The 11,950-nt window shown below is 42.9% G+C and overlaps 1 protein-coding gene across 1 annotated transcript; it reads left to right on the forward strand.

The window, feature by feature from the left end:
• The first annotated feature begins 639 nt into the window (after positions 1-639).
• On the forward strand, positions 640-11,503 carry LOC105945599 (alpha-2-macroglobulin-like protein 1). The gene is made up of 8 exons (XM_031905426.1): positions 640-662; positions 929-1,091; positions 4,821-4,905; positions 6,482-6,617; positions 7,528-7,625; positions 8,380-8,538; positions 10,570-10,776; positions 11,433-11,503. Exons 3-6 carry the CDS (start codon positions 4,850-4,852, stop codon positions 8,384-8,386), a joined length of 297 nt encoding a protein of 98 aa, XP_031761286.1. The 5' UTR covers positions 640-662; positions 929-1,091; positions 4,821-4,849; the 3' UTR covers positions 8,387-8,538; positions 10,570-10,776; positions 11,433-11,503.
• Positions 11,504-11,950: the final 447 nt, after the last annotated feature.

Here is an 11,950-nt window from a genome sequence, read left to right on the forward strand (position 1 = left end):
GAAGATACATTCTGTAGCACAGAAAGGGATAAGACTTGAATGGCCACTCCAGTACTGAGTATCAGAGAGATTCCTTGGCATATACTCACTTACTGGGGGGCTCAATATATGTTGAACTCTTTTGGTAAGAAAATATTATCCTGATTTAAATGGAATAAAACTCTAGGAAGAGAGCTTAGATAATATAACTGGTATACCCCAAGAGATCACTTGGTATAGCCAGGGCTCCATCTCATAATCCCAAAAAGGGGGCCATGTCATAAATTTAAGAATATTTGCACCAGATGAAGTATACCACCCAGCTATTTGCTTTCAAACAGGTGACAGTAAATGCTACTTACTGACTGGCTGATATAGGTTAGTTGGTCAAAACTTTAAGACTTTAATTACATTGCACTGTTATGGGATGTAAGGCAATAGCGTAGGGACACCAAACTGTATGTAAGAACACAATGCAAACTAGAGGCCAATTATAAAAGTGAAGATGTTTAGGGGTGTAGGGCAGTTTTAAAGCTCGGCCTTTATCAGACTCTCCCTGTGATTAAGATGAATGACGCAGGTTTATTGTGCTTGCCTGGTGCTTCTGTATTAATGTAATGTATAGTAACACCTTGCTCATATAATATCTTTCTCTCTTGCAGTACCCATTGGTGGAGCTGCTGGTAAGAAACACTGCAATTATATTTTGAGGCTCTCTGTCAGCCATGAAGTGTAAGATTTTCCAGTGGGTAACAACTCTCCACCTGTGCTACTGCCCTTACAGTAAAGGCCAATCAGTTTTTCCAAAAGCAACCCACCCCAGTATTTGTTTTTATCCCACCCAAAGAGTATTCTGATGTCCTTCTTCTGCAGGAACCTACAAACCCATAGACCACCTCCATTTTTCCTTCTGCTACAGCTATAAACAAATTTTGTTTTCCATTAACAGGACCCAAACGACAACCGTATTGGCCAATGGTTGGATGTGGCTCCCACCCAGGGAATCGCAGACTTTTCATTTCGCTTAGCAGAAGAGGTGGCACTGGGACGGTACAGGATCAATATCCCTTCCACTGAACGTTCAAGCCAAAGCTTTATTGTGGCAGAATATGGTAGGTTGGATTTCAACTAGACAGGGGGAAAGGAGGCTTAAACATAGGAAGGGGAGAGCAGGGAGACAGCTCCAGTCTAGGTGGGTAAAAAAACAGTTCATCAGCCAAAATGAGGGAACAGTTCAGCAAGTTCAAAAACATTGTGAGAAAAATCTCCCAAAATCTAATGAAGGCTTACCAAATATCATTTGCAAATATTTTTATATGTTTTTTGAGGTATTCCATTTTCCATCAGGACAACATATTTTTCTCTCACACTGGTGGCTTGATCAATAGGTTGTTCCAATGGAAAATTGTTAGGTTGTAAGAGCAGCGATTTCGAATAGGCAATAGGCAGCAGCATGACTGAGTTGTTTGCAGCAGGGAAAACATTGAGATCGTACAAATTATATAATATTTGAGACAAAAATCTATATGTATCATATTAACTTAGTAAGTTAGGTTGAAAAAAGACATACGTCCATCACATTCAACCATAATGCCTATATATAACCTGCCTAACTGCTAGTTGATCCAGAGGAAGGCGAAAAACCCCATCTGAAGCCTCTCTAATTTGCCCCAGAGGGGAAAAAATTCCTTCCTGACTCCAAGATGGCAATCGGACCAGTCCCTGGGGCAACTTGTACTGAGAGCTATCCCCCCTACCCCTGTATTCCCTCACTTGTACTGAGAGCTATCTCCCCTACCCCTGTATTCCCTCACTTGTACTGAGAGCTATCTCCCCTACCCCTGTATTCCCTCACTTGTACTGAGAGCTATCTCCCCTACCCCTGTATTCCCTCACTTGTACTGAGAGCTATCCCCCCTACCCCTGTATTCCCTCACTTGTACTGATAGCTATCTCCCCTACCCCTGTATTCCCTCACTTGTACTGAGAGCTATCTCCCCTACCCCTGTATTCCCTCACTTGTACTGAGAGCTATCCCCCCCATACCCCTGTATTCCCTCACTTGTACTGAGAGCTATCTCCCATACCCCTGTATTCCCTCACTTGTACTGAGAGCTATCCCCCCTACCCCTGTATTCCCTCACTTGTACTGAGAGCTATCCCCTACCCCTGTATTCCCTCACTTGTACTGAGAGCTATCTCCCCTACCCCTGTATTCCCTCACTTGTACTGAGAGCTATCTCCCATAACCCTGTATTCCCTCACTTGTACTGAGAGCTATCTCCCCTACCCCTGTATTCCCTCACTTGTACTGAGAGCTATCCCCCCTACCCCTGTATTCCCTCACTTGTACTGAGAGCTATCTCCCCTACCCCTGTATTCCCTCACTTGTACTGAGAGCTATCTCCCATACCCCTGTATTCCCTCACTTGTACTGAGAGCTATCTCCCCTACCCCTGTATTCCCTCACTTGTACTGAGAGCTATCTCCCATACCCCTGTATTCCCTCACTTGTACTGAGAGCTATCTCCCCTACCCCTGTATTCCCTCACTTGTACTGAGAGCTATCTCCCATACCCCTGTATTCCCTCACTTGTACTGAGAGCTATCTCCCCTACCCCTGTATTCCCTCACTTGTACTGAGAGCTATCCCCCATACCCCTGTATTCCCTCACTTGTACTGAGAGCTATCCCCCTACCCCTGTATTCCCTCACTTGTACTGAGAGCTATCTCCCCTACCCCTGTATTCCCTCACTTGTACTGAGAGCTATCTCCCATAACCCTGTATTCCCTCACTTGTACTGAGAGCTATCCCCCCTACCCCTGTATTCCCTCACTTGTACTGAGAGCTATCTCCCCTACCCCTGTATTCCCTCACTTGTACTGAGAGCTATCCCCCTACCCCTGTATTCCCTCACTTGTACTGAGAGCTATCTCCCCTACCCCTGTATTCCCTCACTTGTACTGAGAGCTATCTCCCCTACCCCTGTATTCCCTCACTTGTACTGAGAGCTATCTCCCCTACCCCTGTATTCCCTCACTTGTACTGAGAGCTATCCCCCCTACCCCTGTATTCCCTCACTTGTACTGAGAGCTATCCCCCCTACCCCTGTATTCCCTCACTTGTACTGAGAGCTATCTCCCATACCCCTGTATTCCCTCACTTGTACTGAGAGCTATCTCCCCTACCCCTGTATTCCCTCACTTGTACTGAGAGCTATCTCCCATACCCCTGTATTCCCTCACTTGTACTGAGAGCTATCTCCCCTACCCCTGTATTCCCTCACTTGTACTGAGAGCTATCTCCCATACCCCTGTATTCCCTCACTTGTACTGAGAGCTATCTCCCCTACCCCTGTATTCCCTCACTTGTACTGAGAGCTATCTTCCATACCCCTGTATTCCCTCACTTGTACTGAGAGCTATCTCCCCTACCCCTGTATTCCCTCACTTGTACTGAGAGCTATCCCCCATACCCCTGTATTCCCTCACTTGTACTGAGAGCTATCCCCCTACCCCTGTATTCCCTCACTTGTACTGAGAGCTATCTCCCCTACCCCTGTATTCCCTCACTTGTACTGAGAGCTATCTCCCCTACCCCTGTATTCCCTCACTTGTACTGAGAGCTATCCCCCCTACCCCTGTATTCCCTCACTTGTACTGAGAGCTATCTCCCCTACCCCTGTATTCCCTCACTTGTACTGAGAGCTATCCCCCTACCCCTGTATTCCCTCACTTGTACTGAGAGCTATCTCCCCTACCCCTGTATTCCCCTCACTTGTACTGAGAGCTATCTCCCCTACCCCTGTATTCCCTCACTTGTACTGAGAGCTATCCCCCTACCCCTGTATTCCCTCACTTGTACTGAGAGCTATCTCCCCTACCCCTGTATTCCCTCACTTGTACTGAGAGCTATCCCCCCTACCCCTGTATTCCCTCACTTGTACTGAGAGCTATCTCCCCTACCCCTGTATTCCCTCACTTGTACTGAGAGCTATCCCCCTACCCCTGTATTCCCTCACTTGTACTGAGAGCTATCTCCCATAACCCTGTATTCCCTCACTTGCTAAATACCCACCCAACCCCCTTCTTGTACCTATCTAATATATTAGCCAGTACCACTGATTCAGGAGGGAAATCGAAATGGTTGCCCTTGTGTCAGTTGGAAGGACTTACTGGTAAATAAAGAATTAGAGAGGGTATTATATGACAAATGTATTGAACATACTCCTCAACAGGACGCAGTCCTTGTAATCTGGTAAAATATGAACTGATAGTTGAGAGAACTAAAACCAGCCAGTAGCCAAAACAACCCAATAATGGGCCAGATTCAATTCAGTGAGAACAATTTATCTCATGGTTTATCACGTGAAAACTTATGAACGAGATTCAATTCAAGGAGAGAAAACTTTTCTCCTAATTCAGTTCCAGTTACCTCAAATTGAATCTTGTCCATGAGTTTTCATGAAATAAACCATGAGATTCTCATGAGATAAACTTTTTCACACTAAATTGAATTTGGCCCAATGTTGGGATTTCTCATCTCAAACTAGCAAGTTGAGGAGGAATCTATGAAAGATTTGAGGGCTTATTTTCAAGGCCCCACGCTGTGAGCAAAGTGCAAAAAAAAAGCTGATTATACAAGAGATTTGGCTTTTCAATGCATAGTTCCACCCCCCCAATACCCTTTTCTTTTTATCCTCTGGATATACCATATGGATGTATAATATTATGCAATATGATCAAAAAGTGTTTCACGGCTCCACCATATTCCTTCATCTCAAAAGCCCTCTCTGTACTCCCTAGCAAGCAACTCATTGCCAATATTTGTCTTTTACAGTGCTTAAAAGATTTAACGTTGATATCCATATGCCAGACAAAGTCACTCCGAATGATGATTCCTTCCATTTGGAAGTCTGTGGCAGGTTGGTACATCCCGTTTTGTACAGCATTATCAGGGCTTCCACTTGTTGACACATGGTACTACCAGCTTCTCGTGGGAACACAAAGGGGCACATTTACTAAGTAATTTTTAGATTTAGTCAGATTTTTTCTTTCTCCAGATTTACGAATAGGTTTTCACCAGAACTCGATGTTTTCGTTATTATTCCCTAAAAAAATCAAGTTTTTCTAAAATAACTCGTGATTTACTAATGTTTTTCAAAAAACAATTCAGCAGGTTTGACCTGTCAAGTACCATTGAGTCCTATGGAGGCTTAGAAAAGTCAGTGGCAGCCTGTCCTTGAGCTTTCAATGGGAATCCCTCATTGTTTTCAGTATCACTCAGCTTCAAGGGGAAGTTAGTCCCTCATTTTTTCTGTTTTGTCCATCTTCAAAAGGAAGTTAATCCCCTCATTGTTTTCTATTTCACACGTTTTCAAGGGAAAGTTAATCCCATCATTGTTTTCTTATAAAAGCCAGTTTCAAGTGAAACTTAAACACACTATTGTTTTCCAAGAATGAGCGCCAATGCTCCTAAAATGGCTTTTGGAGCGATTCCCATTTGGGAAAAATAAAGAGGATTTACGGAAACAAACATCTGTTTAAACTCGAACTTTTGAGTTTTTTAACAATACTTTGGGGTTGATTCACTAAAGTGCGATAAATTTTATTGCACTTTTTTGCGTTAAAAAGACGCGATAATTAGCACTCGATTCACAACAGTATTACCGCGTGCGTTAAGTCGCGTATCGCATGCGTTAATTTTCGCGCAACCGCATGAGTTAAATAGCACACAGAAAAGAATACGATCGCATGATTCACAAACACTTAGGCGCGCTAAATATCGCATTCGGCTATGCAAAAATTAACACCTACTTCAGGCAGGCGATAATTATAGAAAAGTACAGTAAATGAGCTTTTGGCAATAAAATATGGACTTTGCAGTGTTATTTATTCAAGTCTGTGTTTCCCCCAGAGTGATGCAGCCGCCAGTTTGTAGCGAAATGGTCATTTTTAATACAGTAATTTTCCGCAAGTATTGGCGTGTATGGCTAACATGGCGTGCGTTCATTTGCGCGACTATTTATATGCGGCTACAAGTGATGAAATGTTTTGCCAGGCATGGATTCGCAGCGTATTTTTGGACGTGCGGCAAATTTTTCTGCGGCGATAAGTCGCGAAAATTTAGACGCAATAAAATTTTTAACGCACGTTTTACCGCACTTTAGTGAATCAGCTCTTTTAACTCTAAAATTTGGGATTTTCGAATGTAAACTCGAAATTTTCGTACAAACGATTCAAGCATTATCATGACATTTTATAAATACAGCAATGATCGAGTTTAATTCGAAGTTATACCATGTCGAGTTTATTTGACTTTCAAGGCCAGAAAAAAACGAATTGTAGTAAATGTGCCACAATTTATTATCACCATCAACATTTGGTTTATGAGACATACCTCTGATCTGATTAAGCCTTTTTTACTTGGTACACCTGGTAATGCCATCCGACCGAAGCAGAAGGGACACACCATTGTAAATCTTATTTGTATTTTTGCAGCTACACCTACGGGAAACCAGTGCAGGGCGTTATGAAAATCGCATTATATCCTGTGGATATTCCATGGTGGATGGTATATTATGATAGGGTTGACCCAGAAATGACTGAGGAGCTTGGGACCGCACAGGGAGTCCATGTATGTACAGCTCTGGATAAATATCTCATCCCAGTGAGCCACAGTGCCTTTTTCTTATAAATAATTTCAGAAAGAACCTATTCAACCCAATGGGGCTAAAGTGCACACCTCCAACTTTAAAAAATAAGAAAAACCTTATAGAAAGGTGGAGGCAAAGATAAAAAAGTATCATTTTAATCTTTTAATGAAAACAATGTAGATCAGTGATCCCCAACAAGTGACTCGGGGCAACATGTTGCTCCCCAACCCCTTGGGTGTTGCTCTCAGTGCCCCCAAACCAGGTAGTTATGTTTGAATTCCTGACTTGGGGGCAAGTTTTGGTTGAATAAAAACAAGATTTACTACCAAATAAAGCCTCCTGTAAGCTGATAGGGTGCATTGAGACTGCCTAATAGCCAATCACAGCCCTTATTTGGCTCCTCCATGAACTTTTATGGTGCTTGTGTTGCTCTCCAAGTCTTTTTACATTTGACTGTGGCTCACGAGTAAGAAAGTTTGGGGACCCCTGATATAGACTAAGATGTCATTGTTTTGAACATATCAGAGCATGTGTCGGGGTGTCAAGGTTACTTGTAACTTGCGGTGTAAATTGCCTCCATCCCAAGCATTAGGCTCCACAAAGGACCCAGTAAAATGGTACAAATTAGGAAGTTGCTGACTAGTCCTGAGTTTCATTATTTTCATACTCAGTGCCCATGTTGTTCAGCTAATTGCCTTTTATAATTATAAAACCTAACACCTAAACAAATCCTGACCACTGTACTATCAAACTAATGGGGGTGATTTATTAAGGTTCAGATTTGGATTCATTGACATGAAATATAATTTCTAAAGTATTCTAGGGCAATTTGTCCCTGAAATATTCACGGCACTTTTGTGCTCACTTCTCTTCCACTGCTTTGCTTTACAGACAGACGACTGTGGCTGCCTTATAAGGGAAATCGACCTTCGTCCTTTCAATGTCTCATCGAATAATGGTTCTTGCATCATTGACAGAAGACAAGACTGGTAGGTGTATGTACTGTGTACTACAGGACCCATTTACTAAAGTTTTTTTTTATCATGAATTGTGGTTTTATTGCAAAAATGTGGGGGGGGGTTTGTATTAATGAAAACAAGAAAAATTTGTGATTTATTAAATGACTAATTCACGGACAAAAAAACCCTCATGGAGAAGGAGCTGTAGAATGGGGGCTGTCCTAGGCTAATGGTGGTTTGAGAGGTTTTCATGAATTGTTGTTTTATTGCAAATATTTTTGAGGGGGGGTGTTTTAACGAAAAACCATAAAAAATGTGTGATTTCTTAAATAACAAATCTGCAAACAAAAAAAAGTTGTTAAGGTCATATAGAAGTCAGTGGGAGCTCTCCTAGGCAAATGGTGGTTTGAGAGATTTTCTTGGGTTTTTCATTCTTCCGAATATGATTTTTTAATGGAATTTGTGGTTACCAAGGATTCGTTTTGTAACTTTAGTCGTACATGGTTTTTCAAAACATTTTGATAAATCATTCAGCATTTGAGTTTATTCATTGTTTTAAAAACCTCTAAAACCACTAAAATTCAAATAATGATAATTGGGCCAAACCAGCAAAAATATAAGATATAGGAGAAAATATTCATGACCACAGTGATTGGAAAACATGACAAATCATAAGGCTATGTGCCAGGTAAGTTCAAAACACCGGTCAATGGTCAAAACATGCTCAAAACACCATGATGTGTCACATTTTGTTAAGATAGTTGTTTCTCTTTCTTAAATGAAGGTTTTGAACTTAAAAAAGGATCCCATGCGGAATGAAAAGGTCTACCTCGTGGTGAATGTGGATGAAGTGGACACCAACATAACGCTGGTGACAGATGAGAATGGAATGGCATGATTTAGTCTCGACACTTCTGATTGGAACGATATGGTGTCACTGACGGTACGAATGTCACTGAAATAAATATCCCAGGATGGGCTTCTTTACTATAAGGTTATTTTTATCCCATTGTGTATGTTATATATAGGGATGCACCGAATCCACTTCGGATTCGGCCGAACCCCCAAATCCTTAGTAAAGGATTTGGCCAAATACCAAACCCAAATACCAAACCAAATCCAAATCCTAATTAGCATATGCTTGGGGGGGTTACATTTTCAAATTCTGCATTTAGGTCACAAAAAGTCATGTGATATTTAGGATTCGGATTCAGTTCGTCCAGGACCGTGGATTCGGCCGAACCCAAATCCTGCCGGAAAAGGCCAAATCTTGGATTCGGTGCATCCCTAGTTATAAACCATTCATAAATGAAGGTTGAAATCATACAGGAGGACTTTCTAGCAGTAATCATAAGTGTAAGGAGGTTGCCCAAAATGGGCTAATAGTGCACTTATGGAAAGCAAAACATCAATAAGTGTCAGGACCTACGTGGAGCCAGAAATCTAAATATACCTTGTATGGCTGAGAGTCTATGGACTTTTAAAGGGGTAGTTCACCTTTATCATACCCGGACAAAGGGAAAGGTGAGGGGTACATACAGAATGACTAACAGCAGATGTATCCTGCCCAGACAGAGGGAAAGGTGAGGGGTACATACAGAATGACTAACAGCAGATGTATCCTGCCCAGACAGAGGGAAAGGTGAGGGGTACATACAGAATGACTAACAGCAGATGTATCCTGCCCAGACAGAGGGAAAGGTGAGGGGTACATACAGAATGACTAACAGCAGATGTATCCTGCCCAGACAGAGGGAAAGGTGAGGGGCACATACAGAATGACTAACAGCAGATGTATCCTGCCCAGACAGAGGGAAAGGTGAGGGGTACATACAGAATGACTAACAGCAGAGGTATCCTGCCCAGACAGAGGGAAAGGTGAGAGGCACATACAGAATGTCTAACAGCAGATGTATCCTGCCCAGACAGAGGGAAAGGTGAGGGGTACATACAGAATGACTAACAGCAGATGTATCCTGCCCAGACAGAGGGTAAGGTGAGGGGTACATACAGAATGACTAACAGCAGAGGTATCCTGCCCAGACAGAGGGAAAGGTGAGGGGCACATACAGAATGACTAACAGCAGATGTATCCTGCCCAGACAGAGGGAAAGGTAAGGGGCACATACAGAATGACTAACAGCAGATGTATCCTGCCCAGACAGAGGGAAAGGTGAGGGGTACATACAGAATGACTAACAGCAGATGTATCCTGCCCAGACAGAGGGAAAGGTGAGGGGTACATACAGAATGACTAACAGCAGATGTATCCTGCCCAGACAGAGGGAAAGGTGAGGGGCACATACAGAATGACTAACAGCAGATGTATCCTGCCCAGACAGAGGGAAAGGTGAGGGGTACATACAGAATGACTAACAGCAGAGGTATCCTGCCCAGACAGAGGGAAAGGTGAGAGGCACATACAGAATGACTAACAGCAGATGTATCCTGCCCAGACAGAGGGAAAGGTGAGGGGTACATACAGAATGACTAACAGCAGATGTATCCTGCCCAGACAGAGGGTAAGGTGAGGGGTACATACAGAATGACTAACAGCAGAGGTATCCTGCCCAGACAGAGGGAAAGGTGAGGGGCACATACAGAATGACTAACAGCAGATGTATCCTGCCCAGACAGAGGGAAAGGTGAGGGGCACATACAGAATGACTAACAGCAGAGGTATCCTGCCCAGACAGAGGGAAAGGTAAGGGGCACATACAGAATGACTAACAGCAGATGTATCCTGCCCAGACAGAGGGTAAGGTGAGGGGTACATACAGAATGACTAACAGCAGAGGTATCCTGCCCAGACAGAGGGAAAGGTGAGGGGTACATACAGAATAAATAACCACAGATGTATCCTGATCGGAGTGATGGAGTGGTACATACTGTAAGAAATGAGTAACCATAGCTGTGTAGTATAAGAGATCACAGGGGTTGGTTCATAAGTTTGTTCTCTTGTTTTTCTGTCCAGGGGAGAATTTCATTTGAAGAAGGAGCAGGTTATTTCAGGGCGTTACAGTGGCTCTTCCCATTCTACTCTGAGAGTAACAGCTTTCTGAAAGTACAAACTGTTGCAGAAGATTTGCTATGTTCCACCAAGCAGTCGGTGTCAGTCGAGTACACGATTGATAAAAACGAACTGGACCCTGAATCAGATCACCTCTCTTTCTTCTACATTGTAAGTCTGTGCTCTCTCCCACTTGCCTTCTGAAAATCTGCTCAGATGGAACCCGAGCCAATTAATTGATCTAATCAATGGGAAAAAGTGTCCCATTTATAAGAATACATTATCTGTATGGCTTTTACATTCACCGTATGTGCATATGCAGTTAGAGATTTCTTGAGGATGTTTGTGGTCCCTTCTGACCCTCCCCAATGCTCCAATTCAGTTTCCTTGTTAGAAGAGCTGTCCATCATTAAGGTAGACTCTTGGAATAAAGAAGCTGTTTAGGCCCCAGCCTCCAGTTGTTGGTGTATTCTGGGACTGTAGTTCATAAACAGCACATTTAGCAACCAATCAGCTGATAGCTTGTTCTCCAAGTTCGAAGCTAAAAGCATTGGTCACTGCAATGGTGCAAAGTTTGTTGGCCCGACAGTCGCAGGCCCTTTCCAAATAAGAAATGAGTCTTTGAGTCCAAATGAAACTTCTTTGCCATACAGACCCATGGTCATTACTGGGCACTCCCTATTATGTTTTATCACAACAGTTATTAACCCCACTCTTTTTTAACCCATAGTAATGCCACTGTTATATTTTGCCATGTAAAAAGCAACAGCTTTAAGGGCTTGAAGGTCTGTGCTGAAAAATAATTGAATGTCCCCCTTGTTCTACAGCTTATGTCTAAAGGAACAATAATTACTGCCAAAGAACATAAAGTGGATGGAAGAATCTGCCAAGTGGCCCAGTAAGTATAAGTGACAAGCGGGGTTATTGGTATGAACTGGAGAATAGATAAAATGCCCAACACCCAAAAGCAGATGGGGCAGATGTGATGGCAACTTCTACTAACAGTATCAAGTGAAGTTGCACTGAGTGACCACTAAGAACAATATCAGCAACTTTTAACTGGTGGATGTGACAGGTGCCCTGTGCCAGTAGTGGGGACTGACTGTTTATGTTTATAGTTTTACTTTGGTTGCAGTCAGTACAAGGTATTTATAAATAGATCCGGCATTGTGTCATGGTGCCGTTCCTCAGAGTGAAGGGGTCTGTGAATTCCAACAGGTACCTACTCTGCCTACCCCTAGTTCCAGCCCTGATTATCTGAATCACAGCGCACTGTATCTAAGAAAAGTCCATATGTCCTGTATGTGCTCTGACTTCTCCATTGCAAACAGGTTCATATCAGAAT

The sequence above is a fragment of the Xenopus tropicalis genome, chromosome 7 (genome assembly GCF_000004195.4).
Source record: "Xenopus tropicalis strain Nigerian chromosome 7, UCB_Xtro_10.0, whole genome shotgun sequence".
NCBI classification, from domain to species: Eukaryota; Metazoa; Chordata; class Amphibia; order Anura; family Pipidae; genus Xenopus; species Xenopus tropicalis.